This window comes from Lynx canadensis, chromosome X, assembly GCF_007474595.2.
Source record: "Lynx canadensis isolate LIC74 chromosome X, mLynCan4.pri.v2, whole genome shotgun sequence".
Lineage (NCBI taxonomy): Eukaryota > Metazoa > Chordata > Mammalia > Carnivora > Felidae > Lynx > Lynx canadensis.
This window is the reverse complement of record NC_044321.2, coordinates 17990832-18011685: the sequence shown is the minus strand read 5'-3', so window position 1 is coordinate 18011685 and position 20854 is coordinate 17990832. Positions and strand designations below refer to the sequence as shown.

The 20854-nt window shown below is 42.0% G+C and overlaps 1 protein-coding gene across 1 annotated transcript in view; it reads right to left on the bottom strand.

The window, feature by feature from the left end:
- PHEX (phosphate regulating endopeptidase homolog X-linked) overlaps positions 1 to 20854 on the bottom strand; it is a 228066-nt gene that overhangs the window by 66654 nt on the left and 140558 nt on the right. The window contains exon 15 of the mRNA XM_032592115.1: positions 3144 to 3221. Coding sequence (XP_032448006.1) covers positions 3144 to 3221 — 78 coding nt within the window. The remainder of the gene's footprint in view (positions 1 to 3143; positions 3222 to 20854) is intronic.

The following is a 20854-nucleotide window of genomic DNA, read 5'->3' as shown; positions in this document are numbered from 1 at the left end:
AGCGGTGTTCAGAAATACTTTGCTGGGTATCTCAGTTTACCTTGTCAACTCACAGAGGGAAAAATTTTTTTCCTCTAATTCTTTACATTTGCCTCTAAGTTCTTTTCCATTTGCTCTTACCTCCACATGAGCCCAACTTCAGACTTCAACCTTTCTCCTTGACCTTCATCGGATCCATTACCTAATCTCTATGCTCTTTCCTTTTGCCTTTCTGCCTGATGAATCGTATCTTTGCTTGCGTCAAATGAAGTAAGCTGTTTTTCATTTCCAACAGCCTCTCAACACTCAGAGCTTGTATTACCAAAAATTTCTCACAGGCCCTAGAGTAGCCCTTACCTACATGTTTCCCAGACCTGAAAACACAGCCTCACTGTACGCCAGCTATTACCTCGGTGACACTATTACTATCACATCTAGCATCCTTTACCTAGTTTCAGGTTGGGGGTTATTCATTTCTTCTATCCATTTCTGAACACAGATGTATTTTTATTTCACTATCTGGATGTTTTCTCACTGCCCATTTTTTAAACTGTTAGCATCTCTTGAGTTCAACTGTGTCTACTCCGGCAATGAGTCAGATGAAAGCCATTTCTTGACAAAAGCGCTTAACATCTTGGTGTCTAATGGCTTCAGTTCAGACCCTAGAGAAACAAGGAAACATACCGAACAGTGCATCCTGTCCGGCATCTGGATTCAGTGCAAGCACTCACTGCATTCGGTGAGTACTTACATTTTGGGCACTCACCTTAGACAACAGCAGACTGCCAACAAAAGTTGATCAACTCAATATGGACAGTGGGCCCTTGATGCTATCTTATTTGCTTAAAGCTTGAGACTGTTCCATCTATATAGCCTTTTAAATCAATTTGAGGCACCTGGATACCGCACGAGTCAATTCATAATGAATTTTCCACACCAAAATAACCTATCATAACTACATATTAAAGATGTCCTAACTAACACTTATATTGTGCTTACTGTGTGCCAGGGTAGGTTTTAAATATTCTAAATATGTTAACTTACCTGATCTTCACAGCAGCCGTGTAAGGGAGGGATTATTACTGTCATCGCCATTTTAATATGAGCAATCTGAGGCACAGAGAGGTTATATAAGCTACCCTAGGCCACACAGCTAGTAAATGGCAGACCAGGGATTTAACTCCAGGCACTTTGATTCCAGGGCCTGCGTTCCTAACCACTACACCAAAATGTCTCTCACACCGTCTCATCTACATCTTTGACTTGGAATAGTTGCCAGTCTCACTCAGGCTCTCTTCCTAAGGAGTTTTGTGCCCTGGTGATGCTCTTCTCAGCAGTGACAGTTCTCATTCTGACCCACAAAGTAATAGCTACCCCTCACAGGGAACCTACTTATGCAGCAGAACATTATGCAAGGTGCTTTTACATTTGTATACTTGTACTTGGAATGTGAGTTCCACTTGCCTTTCCCCGCTCCCAGAGGCGGCTCCAAGGACACGGCCTTGAGATAGTGATGAGGTGTTGAGAACACCTACACAGTATACATGACTGAACCTAGTTATAGCCTCTATATAAACTTTTAAGATTTGGCGAGCAGGTGCAGGGATGCACTCGTCTTGCTGCCCTAGTATGTAAGCCCCTTGGCTTATTAAACTACCACCTACCAACCTGGAGTGGCCTGCCTCTTCCTTTACTCCCCACCCGCTGAGCATGGGGCCTGGTTTCGGATTACCCCAGGAAGCTTCTGAGAAGCTTGCAAACCCACAGCCAATAACCAAAGGGAAGCTAACCAAAGCTGCACAAGATCAAACAACTAATAAGTAGAAAAGGCAGAATCACTCCAAGGCCTGTGCTCTTAACCCCTAGACAATATGACACCCCCCCATATTCTTCCCCCTTCCCAACCAGCTCTGGGAAGGAGCTCCCATTGATTCTTCAAACCCACAACTCTTCCTCCAGTGCAGGTGCCTGACCAGGACCTTGCAGAGCTTTCTGGGCCCAGATGTCAGTCCAGGCTCGGATTCCCCGTAGAACACTGAGGAAATCACTGAACATCTTTGAGGCTTTACGTCCTTTTCTGCAAAATGGGGATAAACACCATCTACTTCATAGGATCACTGTGGAGCTTAAAATATAATGTACAGGAATGTGTCAGGTGGAGCAATATTTTTAATTATCATAGTAATAGTGAGACCATTCAGCATCAAAACAATGTATAAGACGGGCTGAAGCATATGTATTTTCCTGCATAGCAACTGGATCAATATGCTTTGGAAGGCCACATCTTGGAGCCCAATGGGGAAACTTTATCATTAAAGCTTTCTCTCACTTCTGAATAAGCTTATAAAAGTCTGATGTTCATCTACAAAGCTAGGACTTCTTCTAGATATGTGACTTGTCAAACTACAATTTCAGGAAAGACCTGTACCTCAGAACCTTACTTATTTAACAAACTAAAAAACTACTTTTTCAAGAAAATCTAGTAAGTGGTAAAAATAGGGGGTTTTGTGAGGAAGAAAAGTTCTTTATCAGAACTATTTATAGGAAAGGAAGTAACACTGGTTGTGATTAGAAAGCCCTGTGGTGAATATATCTACTGGAAAATACATGTCCCAAAATATCAGAAAATAAAAGAATTATTACTATTCCTCCATCAATAGCTTACTGCAAATATACAGTCCAACTCACAATAAATTATGGAGTCATATGTATGTGCACTTAATCTGCCAAAACACTCATGAAGTTTAATGAAGTTAACTCCCAGCAGGCAGATTTATTACTCATCATTTAATAGGAGTGAAGCACATAAAGAATGTTTAACAACAAACATCATGCATTTTACATTAGAACATGCCCACTAATTGTAAAATACTCAATTTGCTTAATTCTTTCCTTTATGATCAAATTAGACAGAATCCAGGTCCATTTGCTTTATGGTACCCACTCAGCTATGCATTCTTTCTGACACTTCCTTTAATTTGAATCTGCTCTAAATCTTGTGATACGCCTGGCATATTAAGGCTCATATCTAGCCAAGGAATGAATCAAAAGTTGGTGCTTTCTGGCACTACCCGGTTTAAGTGCTTGGGACTTGGGTTAGTTGAAAGGCACAAGGCCAGTAAAACTTGCCAAAAAAACAAAAACACAGTATATTTAGCACTTACTGCTTTGAGGTCTTCATTAACATAAGTATCATTCATTATAAACTCAGGATAGCCAACTTTTGCCAAAACAGCTCTTGCCTATAAAAATGAAAGAAAAAAATGATGTCAGAGTCTCAGCACTCAAATCATTAATAATCACACAACATAGGAATGCAACTTTCATCTGAAAACTCTCTTTACTGAGTATCTACTACACTATATACAACCCACTGTGAAATGCAGAAAAAAAAAAATCTACTTTTTTTTAATTCAGTCCCTACCCTCAATACGTTAACAGTACAGTGAATGTAACAAACAAATATATAGTAAGAATAAAATACAGGTTTTAAAACAAAGAAAATATTGTTATCAAAGTCCAGAGCAGAGACTAATTCCTCATGGGAAAAAGGTTTAATGTAGGTGACCAAACTGATCCTTAGAGAATGGTTGGGACTTCAAAATGCAGAAGTGAGATGAAGAACATTCCAGGAGAGCAAACAAAAGGGGCAAAGACAGGGCCCAGGAAAGAAGATCATGGCACAGAGAGGGGGGCGTAGCTTGCTGTAGCTGGACTAGAAAGTACTAGGAGGGGAGAGCAGTAACCAATGCAGGAAAACTGGTTTGGGCCAGTTCACAGGGATTCCTGAATGCCATGCGAAGAGTCTGTATTTTATTTTATAGACAGGAGAGGACAGGGGCGCCTAGGTGGCTCAGTTGGTGAGGTGTCCGACTTTGGCTCAGTTCACAATCTCACGGTTCGTGAGTTCGAGCCCTACGTCAGGGAGCCTGTTTGGGATTCTCTCTCTCCCTCTCTCTCTCTGCCCCTCCCCTGCTCACGCTCTGTCTCTCTTTCTCTCTCAAAAGTAAATAAAACACTTTTTTAAAAAAGTCAATAGAAAGGAGAGAACTAAATATTTTTAGCAGGAGTAAAACAAGAGGAATCACCCTTCAGCAAGATTACCATGCAACACTGAGAATGATGCTGGCCAGAATGCCAGAAAGATTGGAGGTAGAGGGTCCAAACTAACGTAAGATTCATCACAACCATCCCTTTGATAGACATACTAGTTACTCCCTGTGTTCTGCAGCATAAAGAGAATGAATAGAGGAAAAATCACCTTGGGCCCATACAAGGAACTTGCATATTAGGGACTGGCAAACCATGGGCCAAATCTAGTGTCCCCTCTCTTCCCCACCCCACCTCCATCTGTTTTTATAAAGTTTTATTGGAACACAACCACACCCACTCATTTACACATAATCTGTGGCTGCTTTTGCACTACGGAGGCAGAGATGAGTAGCTGGAACAGAAACTCTGTGGCCCACAAAACCTCAAACATTTACTATCCAGCCCTTTGTAGAAAAGGTTTGCCAACTCTTGCTCTAGAGAAACTTTACAATCCCATGTGAAAATATGCCTCTCTCCTCTCCCCAGATTCTAGATTTCATAAAAACCAAAGAGTGGCTTACTCAAAGAGAAATTAGGGATTTACCCAGATCCCCCTGGGATCCCTTTTATTGCTTCTCCACATCCCTCCCCATATCTAATGTTCTTTTTCTTATCGTGGCCAGCACATCAGATCTTAGAAGGCCTGCCCTGGGGCTACTGGAGCCCCTGGCCTGTACTCAAACAGTTCTTTCCTGGGAGTTCATCTACCTTCGGATCCTATCCCCACCCCCCACCTACCCCAGCAGCCTTCAGCCAATGCCTGGCTGTAGCAGGAGTAGGAAGGCCCCGCTATTTTGCCTCAATTTGGGACAAACTGTGAGGTCTAATTTGCACTCCAGAGTTCCCCTGAACAATCAGGCTGTTTGAGACTTCCCCTAAAATCACACCCTTGGCTGTCTCTCACCCTTCTCTGGCTGGCTTCCCCTATTCCTTTGCTGGTTTCTCTTGGGAGCACTTGCAGAATAAATCCTAAATCACTTGCACCCAAATCCTCATCTCCAGCTTTGTCTCCAGAAGACCCAACACTAGACACCAGGCAACCCCAAACACACTGGTTTTATTTGAGCACAGCAAAACCAGTGACCTTTGCATATTGCTCTTGCTAATGAGTTTTTTACCTTTAGTCCCTTTCAATTTTCCTCACCCAAGAAATAAACAGAATAATATAATACATTTTCCTTATCTTCCTTGAGATAATTCAAATATTAAATATCAGTAGAAACTTGAAACTCAAAGACTCAGAAAGGATTTTACAAGTGCCATAGGACACAGTCATAATGGATTTTGTCGTTCCAGCCTCAAATATAGCACAGATCAAATTCCGCCTTCAAAAACCTGTGAGTTACACCGAAAGCCTGATGTGATCTAGAGAACAGATAACTAGAGGTTACAACTCTCCCCCAACGCCACACAATGCCTCCTATGCCTATAAATTCCCTTGTTTCAAGACTGTTGTAGTAGTGTTTCCCTCATTGCATTTAAGTCCTCGTTGCATTTTATGAGCTCGCCACTAGTCACTTGCGTAACATAGAGCAAATAAAGAGCTCCAGATAGTTTCCCCAAAACTGAAGAGATATATAAGCTGGGTCATCCACAATCGTTTTCTGAACACTGGTCTTCCTGGAGCATGCTGATGAATTATGCATTGTTTTTCAAACCTCGCGTTCTGGGACCCCCACTGCACTATGGAGCTTCACAGAATATATTACCTTCTACACTGTACATGCAGGTCATTGAATCCTTTTTAATTATTTATTTAGCAATACCAAGACTTGAAGAGAGCCAGAAGAGAGCTACAAAGAATCTGTAATTCATCTCCCAAGGACATATAGATAGAATAAGATAATAAGACTAGTAGCAACATTGCCAACAGCTGAACAGAGTGCTCTTCTTTCCAAAATGTGCCCTTTATGTATGCCTCCATTCAAACTCCAATGGTCCCTCTGTCAGACAGTCTGTTGTCAGTTCCACATCATCCCACCCCGCCCCATTCTACATTCTTCTCCGAGAAGCTTCAGAAGTCCATCTCCAGAAATCCCATGGGGCATGGCTCCACGTTAGAATCTGTCAATGAGAACAACTTATAGGACATTGCAAAGGTAGAAGGAGACACTATTTATTCACTTCATTGGGAGCTATGGGCAGACACAGAGCCATCTGCGGATGGCAGAGGGAGCGCTGTGCCAGCAGCTTCCAGGCAGTCTCCTGAGAAGACCCCTTCTGTGTGAGGGCAGAAGTTCACTGAGAGATTGTGGCCTTTGCTCTCCAGCCTTCCCAACAGTTGCAGAAGCCTCCAATTCCCTGTATTATACATCTTCTTCCTTGATACACTTTGAAGGGCATTCATGTTCCCGCATGAACTCTGATACACACTTTAAGGCAAACAGTGATTACATCACCTTTTTACTTTTCATGAATGAGATAAATGAATACCAACAGCTTGATGACTTGCTCAAGGGCAAAGTATGGTGAGACAGGCCTGAAATTAGTTACCCCATGGGTTGGTGACACAGACAAGAAGGAAAGGCAAGTCCCAATGCAAATACTGAGAGAATGGTGGTATAAATAGGTAACAGACTGCATATTATGTTCGACAAGGAATATTTCCTAGGCTGATTGTGACTGATCAAAAACTCCAGAGTTTTCTGTAACCACTGCATGCATTTGCATTCCTTATTCAGACAAAGTTCTGGAAAGGGACTGCTGCATGTGACAACCAAACGTCCTTCCTCAATGGAGTAGGCTCAAGCCACTGCTGATCTTCACCACCTCTGTGACCTTGTGCAAAGTTCTTACTTTTCAGAAGCAAGTACTTCCTGTTGTCTACTGAATATCCATTCTACTTTCCTTCTCTTAGTATCAGACTCCAATTCTGTTCAGGATGACAGAAGAACAAACAAAAAAATAGCTGTATCACCTAGCTTCCTTTGCAGCTAGAATTGGCTATGGAATGAGATTCTGGCTAATGGCTGTGTTTCACTTCCAGGAGTCCATTTTTAAAAAGGACAGATTTGGCTGGTTTGTGTTTTCTTCCTTTGGTCCAGGGTTTCTAGATCTCAGCTCTATTGACATTTTTGAGCCAGATAATTGTTTTGTGGAAGGTGTCCAGTAGACTGTAGGATGTTTAGCAGTGTTGTCAGCTTCTTCTATGCACTAGATGCCAGTATAAACACCCAACCCCAAGTCTGGACAACCGAAATTGTCTCCGGTTATTTCCAAAAATTCCCTAGGGGAAAAACTGCCCTGAAGTGAGAACCACTGCTTTAGCTTTTCCTCTTCTTTCCTATAATGCCAATTCAATGCCAGAAGTAGAGCAGCCATCTTATAATCACAAGGCATGAAACGTGAAGAAGATCTACATGCTAAAGATGCTGGAATGACGGGTTGATGGCATCTGGAGCCCAGCATATCAGCCCTGAACTTCCTACCTTTCTCCTCCATGACATAAGGAAAGTAAACCCCTTATTTGTTTAAGGCATGGTATACCATGTTTTCCATTAGCTGCAGCTGAATGTAACCCTAATATGCTCTCCTTTTCCTCAGATGCAGTCTGAGAAAAATATAGGGCCTACTTCAGAGGGTTGTCTGCAAGGATTCAGAATGACACATCCTGTAAAGCACTTTTTTATGCCTTGGTCCTGAGTAGATGATGAATAAATGCTAACTGCAGGTTACACACAGAAAGTAGAAACGTGACTTCTTCCAGGGATTTAGAGTAATTGTTGTGTGCTTATTTAGAGGGTCCTTCAGGTAAGGCCAGACCAGATCACACTCTTAACCAAATGCCTGAACTCCCCTGAGGAAGACTGTCACTCTCTTTAATCAGAGGTCCAGTTTCAGAGGGCCATGCAAAGTGGGGAGAGAGAAAGGCTGGTGAAGCAAGCCGGTAGTCAACACGGAGACAGATGTGCCCGTGAGATTCTTGGAGCATGGTGGAAGATTTTCCAAGCAAAGCCAAACTCTATGCATGAGCCAGGAGAACCCAGACTATTCACACTTCCAAAAAAGTCTGGGGACTCCTTTGAGGGCCACTGTTCACACACCTTAGAAAATGGACACAAGCAACACTATGAAAGCTAATTCTAGAAAAGATCAAAGAAAAAGGTTGCCTTTCGTATTTGCCATACTGGTTTCTGCCTCCCTCTCCTTTCTGTCTCCTGTATCCATTCCTCCCAACATCTAGCAGGTCCTGGGGGTGTTCATACCACTTGCTCCCTGACCATACCCAAACTGGCCTCTCCTTGGCAATGCACTGGCTCCAAAGTCATCTCCCCTTCCCTCACCATCCATCAAAACTGTTATTCCCTCAAGGCAGCTAATCCATTAGCTGTCACTGAGGCCTCAAACTAATGTTTAATAAAATGTGAGTGACTAATAGCAATCTAATGTATTAACCCTGAAGAAAGATCTGTATTTAAAACAGTACTTCATTAAGCAAAGGGATAAATCCAATTATAAAGGAGGCTTTTATAGCTAAGAGAACCTTCTTTCTGCTACTACTCAAATTAAGCCAATGGCCTATTCCATGTAATCACCATTGTGTTCCCCACATGCAACACAATGGCAGGCACACAACAAGTGATAGACGCACACACAATAAATGTTGATTCATATAATGAGTAATTTGGTTGATAAACCACTCTGACCAATGTCAACAACAGTATCAGAAAATATGAAAGGTTACAGTCTGCCACATGACATTTAAGGCTGCTAATATCAAGGCACATTTCCATATTAACTGATCTTACCATAGGAGGAAAAAAGTAGGGGAAAAAGAGACTTTGTCAGAACCAAGGGAACTTTCTGGAAAATGGAGCAATGTTTAAAATCCATTGGGAGGAGGCGCAGGAAGATGGCGGCGTAGGAGGACGCTGGGCTCACCGCGCGTCCTGCTGATCACTTAGATTCCACCTACACCTACCTAAATAACCCAGAAAACCGCCAGAGGATTAGCAGAACGGAGTCACCGGACCCAAGTGCAGACGAGAGGCCCACGGAAGAGGGTAGGAAGGGCGGCGAGGCGGTGCGCGCTCCACGGACTGGCGGGAGGGAGCCGGGGCGGAGGGGCGGCTCGCCAGCCAAGCAGAGCCCTCGAGTCCGGCTTGCAAAAGCGGAGGGGCCTGACGGACTGTGTTCCCACAGCAAGCGCAACTTAGCGTCTGGGAGGTCATAAGTTAACAGCTCTGCTCGGAAAGCGGGAAGGCCGGAGGACAAAGGGAGGGTGAGCTGCGGAGCCCCCGGACGACAGAGCTCAGTTTGGCGGGGAACAAAGGCGCTCGCCAGCGCCATCTCCCCCGCCCATCCCCCAGCCAAAATCCCAAAGGGAACCGGTTCCGGCCAGGGAAATTGCTCGCTCCGCGCAAACACCCAACTCTGTGCTTCTGCGGAGCCAAACCTCCGGCAGCGGATCTGACTCCCTCCGGCTGCCACAGGGCCCCTCCTGAAGTGGATCACCTAAGGAGAAGCGAGCTAAGCCTGCCCCCCCCCCCCCCGCCGTGCACCTTGCCTTCCCACCCCAGCTAATACGCCAGATCCCCAGCATCACAAGCCTGGCAGTGTGCAAGTAGCCCAGACGGGCCACGCCACCCCACAGGGAATCCCACCCCTAGGAGAGGGGAAGAGAAGGCACACACCAGTCTGACTGTGGCCCCAGCGGTGGGCTGGGGGCAGACATCAGGACTGACTGCGGCCCCGCCCACCAACTCCAGTTATACACCACAGCACAGGGGAAGTGCCCTGCAGGTCCTCACCACACCAGGGACTATCCAAAATGACCAAGCAGAAGAATTCCCCTCAGAAGAATCTCCAGGAAATAACAACAGCTAATGAGCTGATCAAAAAGGATTTAAATAATATAACAGAAAGTGAATTTAGAATAATAGTCATAAAATTAATCGCTGGGCTGGAAAACAGTATACAGGACAGCAGAGAATCTCTTGCTACAGAGATCAAGGGACTAAGGAACAGTCACGAGGAGCTGAAAAACGCTTTAAAGGAAATGCAAAGCAAAATGCAAACCACCACGGCTCGGATGGAAGAGGCAGAGGAGAGAATAGGTGAACTAGAAGATAAAGTTATGGAAAAAGAGGAAGCTGAGAAAAAGAGAGATAAAAAAATCCAGGAGTATGAGGGGAAAATTAGAGAACTAAGTGATACACTAAAAAGAAATAATATACGCATAATTGGTATTCCAGAGGAGGAAGAGAGAGGGAAAGGTGCTGAAGGGGTACTTGAAGAAATAATAGCTGAGAACTTCCCTGAACTGGGGAAGGAAAAAGGCATTGAAATCCAAGAGGCACAGAGAACTCCCTTCAGACGTAACTTGAATCGATCTTCTGCACGACATATCATAGTGAAACTGGCAAAATACAAGGATAAAGAGAAAATTCTGAAAGCAGCAAGGGGTAAACGTGCCCTCACATATAAAGGGAGACCTATAAGACTCGTGACTGATCTCTCTTTTGAAACTTGGCAGGCCAGAAAGAATTGGCACGAGATTTTCAGGGTGCTAGACAGAAAAAATATGCAGCCGAGAATCCTTTATCCAGCAAGTCTGTCATTTAGAATAGAAGGAGAGATAAAGGTCTTCCCAAACAAACAAAAACTGAAGGAATTTGTCACCACTAAACCAGCCCTACAAGAGATCCTAAGGGGGACCCTGTGAGACAAAGTACCAGAGACATCACTACAAGCATAAAACATACAGACATCACAATGACTCTAAACCCGTATCTTTCTATAATAACACTGAATGTAAACGGATTAAATGCGCCAACCAAAAGACATAGGGTATCAGAATGGATAAAAAAACAAGACCCATCTATTTGCTGTCTACAAGAGACTCATTTTAGACCTGAGGACACCTTTAGATTCAGAGTGAGGGGATGGAGAACTATTTATCATGCTACTGGAAGCCAAAAGAAAGCTGGAGTAGCCATACTTATATCAGACAAACTAGACTTTAAATTAAAGGCTGTAACAAGAGATGAAGAAGGACATTATATAATAGTTACAGGGTCTACCCATCAGGAAGAGCTAACAATTATAAATGTCTATGCGCCGAATACCGGAGCCCCCAAGTATATAAAACAATTACTCATAAACAGAAGCAACCTTATTGATAAGAATGTGGTCATTGCAGGGGACTTTAACACCCCACTTACAGAAATGGATAGATCATCTAGACACACAGTCAATAAAGAAACAAGGGCCCTGAATGAGACATTGGATCAGATGGACTTGACAGATATATTTAGAACTCTGCATCCCAAAGCAACAGAATATACTTTCTTCTCGAGTGCACATGGAACATTCTCCAAGATAGATCATATACTGGGTCACAAAACAGCCCTTCATAAGTTTACAAGAATTGAAATTATACCATGCATACTTTCAGACCACAATGCTATGAAGCTTGAAATCAACCACAGGAAAAAGTCTGGAAAACCTCCAAAAGCGTGGAGGTTAAAGAACACCCTACTAACGAATGAGTGGGTCAACCAGGCAATTAGAGAAGAAATCAAAAAATATATGGAAACAAACGAAAATGAAAATACAACAATCCAAACGCTTTGGGACGCAGCGAAGGCAGTCCTGAGAGGAAAATACATTGCAATCCAGGCCTATCTCAAGAAACAAGAAAAATCCCAAATACAAAATCTAACAGCACACCTAAAGGAAATAGAAGCAGAACAGCAAAGGCAGCCTAAACCCAGCAGAAGAAGAGAAATAATAAAGATCAGAGCAGAAATAAACAATATAGAATCTAAAAAAACTGTAGAGCAGATCAACGAAACCAAGAGTTGGTGTTTTGAAAAAATAAACAAAATTGACAAACCTCTAGCCAGGCTTCTCAAAAAGAAAAGGGAGATGACCCAAATAGATAAAATCATGAATGAAAATGGAATGATTACAACCAATCCCTCAGAGATACAAACAATTATCAGGGAATACTATGAAAAATTATATGCCAACAAATTGGACAACCTGGAAGAAATGGACACATTCCTGAACACCCACACTCTTCCAAAACTCAATCAGGAGGAAATAGAAAGCTTGAACAGACCCATAACCAGCGAAGAAATGGAATCGGTTATCAAAAATCTCCCAACAAATAAGAGTCCAGGACCAGATGGCTTCCCAGGGGAGTTCTACCAGACATTTAAAGCAGAGATAATACCTATCCTTCTCAAGCTATTCCAAGAAATAGAAAGGGAAGGAAAACTTCCAGACTCATTCTATGAAGCCAGTATTACTTTGATTCCTAAACCAGACAGAGACCCAGTAAAAAAAGAGAACTACAGGCCAATATCCCTGATGAATATGGATGCCAAAATTCTCAATAAGATACTAGCAAATCGAATTCAACAGCATATAAAAAGAATTATTCACCATGATCAAGTGGGATTCATTCCTGGGATGCAGGGCTGGTTCAACATTCGCAAATCAATCAACGTGATACATCACATTAACAAAAAAAAAGAGAAGAACCATATGATCCTGTCAATCGATGCAGAAAAGGCCTTTGACAAAATCCAGCACCCTTTCTTAATAAAAACCCTTGAGAAAGTCGGGATAGAAGGAACATACTTAAAGATCATAAAAGCCATTTATGAAAAGCCCACAGCTAACATCATCCTCAACGGGGAAAAACTGAGAGCTTTTTCCCTGAGATCAGGAACACGACAGGGATGCCCACTCTCACCGCTGTTGTTTAACATAGTGCTGGAAGTTCTAGCATCAGCAATCAGACAACAAAAGGAAATCAAAGGCATCCAAATTGGCAAAGATGAAGTCAAGCTTTCGCTTTTTGCAGATGACATGATATTATACATGGAAAATCCGATAGACTCCACCAAAAGTCTGCTAGAACTGATACATGAATTCAGCAAAGTTGCAGGATACAAAATCAATGTCCAGAAATCAGTTGCATTCTTATACACTAACAATGAAGCAACAGAAAGACAAATAAAGAAAATGATCCCATTCACAATTGCACCAAGAAGCATAAAATACCTAGGAATAAATCTAACCAAAGAGGTAAAGGATCTGTATGCTGAAAACTATAGAAAGCTTATGAAGGTAATTGAAGAAGACTTAAAGAAATGGAAAGACATTCCCTGCTCATGGATTGGAAAAATAAATATTGTCAAAATGTCAATACTACCCAAAGCTATCTACACATTCAATGCAATCCCAATCAAAATTGCACCAGCATTCTTCTCGAAATTAGAACAAGCAATCCTAAAATTCATATGGAACCACAAAAGGCCCCGAATAGCCAAAGGAATTTTGAAGAAGAAGACCAAAGCAGGAGGCATCACAATCCCAGACTTTAGCCTCTACTACAAAGCTGTCATCATCAAGACAGCATGGTATTGGCACAAAAACAGACACACAGACCAATGGAATAGAATAGAAACCCCAGAACTAGACCCACAAACGTATGGCCAACTCATCTTTGACAAAGCAGGAAAGAACATCCAATGGAAAAAAGACAGCCTCTTTAACAAATGGTGCTGGGAGAACTGGACAGCAACATGCAGAAGGTTGAAACTAGACCACTTTCTCACACCATTTACAAAAATAAACTCAAAATGGATAAAGGACCTAAATGTGAGACAGGAAACCATCAAAACCTTAGAGGAGAAAGCAGGAAAAGATCTCTCTGACCTCAGCCGTAGCAATCTCTTACTCGACACATCCCCAAAGGCAAGGGAATTAAAAGCAAAAGTGAATTACTGGGACCTTATGAAGATAAAAAGCTTCTGCACAGCAAAGGAAACAACCAACAAAACTAAAAGGCAACCAACGGAATGGGAAAAGATATTTGCAAATGACATATCGGACAAAGGGCTAGTATCTAAAATCTATAAAGAGCTCACCAAACTCCACACCCGAAAAACAAATAACCCAGTGAAGAAATGGGCAGAAAACATGAATAGACACTTCTCTAAAGAAGACATCCAGATGGCCAACAGGCACATGAAAAGATGTTCAGCGTCGCTCCTTATCAGGGAAATACAAATCAAAACCACACTCAGGTATCACCTCACGCCAGTCAGAGTGGCCAAAATGAACAAATCAGGAGACTATAGATGCTGGAGAGGATGTGGAGAAACGGGAACCCTCTTGCACTGTTGGTGGGAATGCAAATTGGTGCAGCCGCTCTGGAAAGCAGTGTGGAGGTTCCTCAGAAAATTAAAAATAGACCTACCCTATGACCCAGCAATAGCACTGCTAGGAATTTATCCAAGGGATATAGGAGTACTGATGCATAGGGGCACTTGTACCCCAATGTTCATAGCAGCACTCTCAACAATAGCCAAATTATGGAAAGAGCCTAAATGTCCATCAACTGATGAATGGATAAAGAAATTGTGGTATATATACACAATGGAGTACTATGTGGCAATGAGAAAAAATGAAATATGGCCCTTTGTAGCAACGTGGATGGAACTGGAGAGTGTAATGCTAAGTGAAATAAGCCATACAGAGAAAGACAGATACCATATGGTTTCACTCTTATGTGGATCCTGAGAAACTTAACAGGAACCCATGGGGGAGGGGAAGGAAAAAAAAAAAAAAAAAAAAGAGGTTAGAGTGGGAGAGAGCCAAAGCATAAGAGACTGTTAAAAACTGAGAACAAACTGAGGGTTGATGGGGGGTGGGAGGGAGGGGAGGGTGGGTGATGGGTATTGAGGAGGGCACCTTTTGGGATGAGCACTGGGTGTTGTATGGAAACCAATTTGTCAATAAATTTCATAAAATAAATAAATAAATAAATAAATAAATAAATAAATAAATAAAATAAAATCCATTGGAATTGATTCCTGAGGACAACCAAAACTGTCTTAATATAAGCTATTCCAATCAACAAATAACTTATTGATAAAGTACTCTAAGGCCAGGATTTTCCTTGGCTAACGAAACATAAAAATATATAAATGATCCATGGTCTCACTGTATTTGTATAATGGAACTGAGGAAAAATATTCTATGACAACTTGCCATTACTGCTACTACAAAGTAACAGCACTGACTTAATTTTCTGAACCTCTCAGTTTCTCATGTGTAAAATGTGGGTAATTTTGGGCGCCTGGGTGGCGCAGTCGGTTAAGCGTCCGACTTCAGCCAGGTCGCGATCTCGCGGTCCGTGAGTTCGAGCCCCGCCTCGGGCTCTGGGCTGATGGCTCAGAGCCTGGAGCCTGTTTCCCATTCTGTGTCTCCCTCTCTCTCTGCCCCTCCCCCGTTCATGCTCTGTCTCTCTCTGTCCCAAAAATAAATAAACGTTGAAAAAAAAAATTAAAAAAAAAATAAAATGTGGGTAATTTTACTTCTAATACAAATACAGTAAAGCAGAGAGTTGAAAAGAAGTATTTGAATAATAAAGGAGCTGGGAAAAGAAAAGTTGAATCACCTAGATCAAGGGCGAGCAAACTTTTTCCGTAAATGATCAGATAGTAAATATTCTCAGTTTTGCCAGCCATATGGTCTTTATTGCAACTACTCCACTCTGCTATTGTACCTAGGAAAGCAGCTGTAGATGACACACAGATGAATGGCTGTGTCTGTGTTCCACTAAAATTTGAATCTCATATAACTTTTATGTATCATGATATATTCTTATTTTGATTTCCTTAAACCATTTGAAAATGTTAAATCCATTCTTAACTTGTAGACCATACAGAAATAAGCAGCATGCCAAGCACGGCTCAAGAGCCGTAGTTTGCTGGGCTGACATAGACAATTCAATAAGAGTGGAATGTTCATCGAGTCGCCTCAATTGGTGGCACGGGGCCTAGTACACAGGAAGTGCTCAACAATGCCCGCCCAAGTGATTCACACTGAACAGTGCTGCGGGGGGGGGGGGGGGGGGGGGTATGTGCATCTGCATGCATTTTTAGCTACTTTTTATTTTGCTTTGCTCTTTGCTATTACTAACATGTACATACGACAAATCTTAATTGCTTAGGAGTTTATTCCTTGCCCTAAAGTCTTAGGGCTAGAGCTCTAAAAAATTACAATTAATCCTGTGGAGACAACAGAGAGTTCATAAAGTGAGGATTATTCCATTGAGAGAGAGAGAATAACTATCACAGATGAACTCAGAAAAACAATGAACATCAGAAATTTAAAACACAATGTGATTTAAACATATAAGTCACCCCTCCTTCCCAGAATTTTCCACAAGGTACACTACAACGTGACAGTGCTGGTGGGAAAAACAGAAACAAACGTAATTCTGCTTTACTTGGCTGTGACAATGAAACACTGTCTAATTTTGACACAGATGACCAAACTGATTTAAAACTGGTCAGGAGGGGTGCTTTACTCCTGAATTTTCAAAGCCACTTAGTATTAAGCTGATTGGCAGAAAGCAAGATGGAAAGCTCATTTGTTTTAATCCCCACCGACTTGGCTGTTTTGGAGAGTCAGGTAAATTCTCAAACATCTTGCATGTATTACATCAAAGGGATCGCTTTAATCACTTAATTAAACAGCTTTGTGTTTCTGCTTCCTAGTTAAGTCTCTTAGCACATTTTTTTTCTTTTTTATAAATTTAACCAACTTAAAAAAAAAAAGGAACGCGATGATCAATTGCCCTTTTACAAACAATTTATAGCACGATTTTTTTAAGCTTGCAATGGCTTTGAAAGCTTCAGTCAGGGGGCACCTGGGTGGCTCAGTCGGCTGAGTGTCTGACTTCGGCCCAGGTCATGATCTCACGGTTCGTGGTTCGAGCCCCGCGTCAGGCTCTGTGCTGACACCTTGGAGCCTGGATCCTGCTTTGGATTCTGTGTCTCCCTTTCTCTCTGCCCCTAACGCACTTGCATTCTGTCTCTGTATCTCTCAAAAATAAATAAACATTCAAAAAAAAAAAAAAAAAGAAAGCTTCAGTCAGGCTTAACCACACTGAGGCCTCATTCCCTCTGATGAGTTCTGTAATAACGATTAAACATCAATCAAAATTCTGAGCTTTAAGCATCCAAAAGTTCAGGAGACCGTACATGAATTACACTATCCTTCAAAACAATGGCAGTTTTCATAATACCAAACAAATGATGGACTAGTGTAGATGCCTTGGCAGAAGATATTATCCTAAACAGAGCTGACGGTATTGATGAAAATTAGCCTGGGGAACAGGCTTTAATATCCTCTGGGGCTATCTGGATCCCACAAATAATAACAATGCATTTATCTGAAAAATCAAATTTTATCTTCTCAGTAAGAATGGCACTGATTTATTAGGAGTCTTCGAAAACTTTAATTCTGCAAATTGCTTTTGGGTGTGGTTCACAGGCTCATGCATCATGCTGGGGTGGAAGATAAGTTCAGCGTCCCCCTAAATCAGAGGGCTTTATAGGCGCAAGTCACAGTTGTGATTTTACAAGAGCTGGAAGCCAGGAAGGCTCAGATTTCGGCTCTTCCATCCTAAACCCTGCCTGAGTCATGTCCCAGTGGAGCAGACAATACCCATTTCTCGTGAAACACAGACAACATTCTAGGAAGTATTCCACATCGCAAACCAGCTCCATCCATCCCTCCTCTTGTTTTGAAAACTCCAACTCCATGTGTCTTGGAGGTGGGCAGTTTTTCCAGTCTGAAAAAGGAAAACTACACACGCACGGGTAAGCTATAGTGTAGCCAAACTGGTGCTGAACATTTCCTGGATGTCTTTGTGATGGTCCCCTCACTTGGATGAGTACTGCACCCAACAGAGTTAAAGAAACAAAAATTTGGATGTTCTTAGTAAATAAATGGAGCAGGTAACAGTGATAGAGTTAAGAACCCAAAACTATCCAAGGATTAATCCATAAAACAACATATCCCCCTGAGGGTAGATAGGGGCAATATTACCTTAAAAACAGAGGGAAGTCTCATACACTCCCTTTAAAACTGAACAGGAAGAGTGACAAGATCATACAATTTTTTAAAAAATCAGTGTCTTTTTATTACTTTCAATCACATATAGTCAATTGCTAACAAACTTTTTGCAAACACACAACAGCTGCTAAATCTTCTCAAATGAATATCCTAAGCTTCAATTAGCTAAATCCATTTGTCCAGACATAGCCAAGATGAGAAAAGCCCAAGAGCTGGAACAGTCCTATATTGTAGTCAGGCTTTTATATGGGCCAAAGTCACAAAAATTTTTTCTGTCACCCACACAGGGCTCTACATCAGGTCAGCGACTACAGCCCACAGGCCAAAACCAGTCCACCACCTGTTTTTGTAAATGGTTTTACAGGAATCTGCTGAAGGGGTGCACAATATGCCACCATGGCCTAAGAATTCTTTTGAACTGGAGGTATTTGAGAATCAATAGATGCAGGAAGAGGCTTTCTCTACACTCCCCTTATTTGCTTAAAAGCAGAGCCTTCCAGAAGAATTCCACTGTCATGGAAGCTTCAAGGGAGGCTTTCTATGCCAGAGGAAATGACTCCTATAACCAGAGATGAGATTGCATAAACAGACCTCACTAAAACAAACTGTACTTTCTATCAGTTTCCCCCATATATTGCTCAATCATTTCCCACCATTTACTGCCACTTGAAATCCTAACCCATTCCCATTAAGATGGTATTTAAGCCCCAAATTTTCAATGGGGTTCTCTGAGCTACATTTGCTGTGGGCTCCCACCTACTTAAGGGAATAAACTTTGTCCTTTTTCTTGCTAATCTGTCTTTGGCAGTTTAATTCGCAGGCCCCAAACACTGGACCTCAAAGGGCAGAGGAAAACTTTTTCCTCTCCAACAATAGCCAAGCTTATTTGTCTAGTGGCCTATGTCCATTCTCAAGCTCCAGCTGCCAAGCTGAGTAACCACAAAAGAGACCACAGGGCCTATAAAATATTTCCTACTTGGGTTCTTGTAGTAGTAGTTTGCCAACACCTTTTCACAATAAAAGGTTCACAGATTTTTCAAAACTAATAGTAAAGATAGCAAGGGGAAGATAAGGGTCAAAGGTTAAGTTTTTGAACAGTTTCATCAAGATATAAACACGTGACTCAACATAAGGTTTCATGTTTTGTTGAGGTAACCACCTGAATTTTAAAACAGGGACAGCATAAAAATATTAACCAGAAGCAGGAATTAATACCATGGAAAAATCAATGTGCTTCTGGGGGGGAAGAAAAACTGCATGGAAATTATTAAAAATCACTTTCAAATGTCAAAATTCAAAGGGCTTAGAAACACACAAGCAACATCCAGTCCCTAACACGTAATATTTCTCAGGTAAATTTAGTCAGCTATTTAATCCTCCTTCAATTATTAAGTTACTTATTTAAATGGAAACCAAGTTGGAGATTAACTTAAAGAAACATATCCTACTCTCTCATCAACACTGCAAATGAGTGGGTCTTGTGGTCATTCTTTTTTTTTTTTTTTAATGTTTGTTTATTTTTGAGAGAGAGAATGAAGGGGGAGGTGCAGAGAGAGGCAGGGACAGAGGATATGAAGCAGGCTCTGTGCTGACAGCAGAGAGCCCGATGCGGGGCTTGAATCCCCGAACTGTGAAGTGATGCCCTGAGCCAAAGTCGGATGCTTAACCGACTGAGCCACCCAGGTGCCCCTGTGGTCATTCTTTCCATTAAGGTTTACCTGTGACATAAACAATTCTTTACTAGCCTAAAAAACTTCACCTCCCTCCCTCATAATGTGGGAGCAAAGAGCATATGAGATAACCTTGCTGAATGATTAAACGAGGCCAATGTGAATTGTCACATAGTTTTTCTACAAGAGAGGGATGCCACACAACCAACGCCCATACCTACAGCTCGCAACTTTGACACCATAGCCCTCTAGTTCAGGGCTTCTCAAAGCTTTACTTTTAGACTGGCAGTGGCAGCAGCACTTGAGAGCTTGTTAAGAATGCAAAAATTCACAGACCCACCTCAGACCTACTAAGGCAGAACGTCTCAGGACTCCGCTCCAGTAACCTGCATTATAACAAACCTTACTGTGAGGCAGGGTTTCTCAACCTTGGCACTAATGACATTTGGGCCAAATGATTCTCATCTGTGGGGGTCTGTCCTGCACACTGTGGGATGTTTAGCAGAATCCCTGGTCTCAAGCTACTAGATGCCAGTAACTCTCCCTTTCCCCACGTCACAGTTGTGACCAAAACTGTCTCCAGACCTTGCCAAATGTTCCCCAGGGGTACAATGTCACTCAGCGTTAAGAAGCAGTATGGTAAGGGATTCTCCTGCATGCTCAACTTTGGGCTAGATTGCTAAATGCTCTATGTTGTGATACTTGCCAAGGCTTCTAGAATCACTTCTGAGAAGCCTGCCATGGTGGTGTCCATCCATAACACAAGGGTTCATCCCCCCTTCATTATTGCTTAGGCATCCCACTGGTCACCACCACTCTTACACCAACAGGAGTACTTTATGAAGAAAGCACCAGGCTCTCTTCCAACAATTTCTGACTGTTCACTGGGCATCTGCAGTTCAATCCAGTGGCCAGTGCCACCTAAATCCCAGGATGACAAGGGCAAAGAATTGATCAACCATTGGAAAATACCTTACAATGACAAGTCATAATACAAATGTACCCCAAGATCTCAGAGATGTTTAGATTAAAAGTTCTAGTAACTTTTCTCTCAGTAACTTGGCAAATCTATTTTAAGTACTTTGAAGCATCTAAAAAGCCATGTTAATACAATTACAGTTCACTGAAAAATTAGCATGCAATCCAGTTTGAAAGCTAAAATCAGTCATAACAGGGTAATATTCCATTTAATTATAAAGATTAATTCAACCTTCATTCATTTGTGC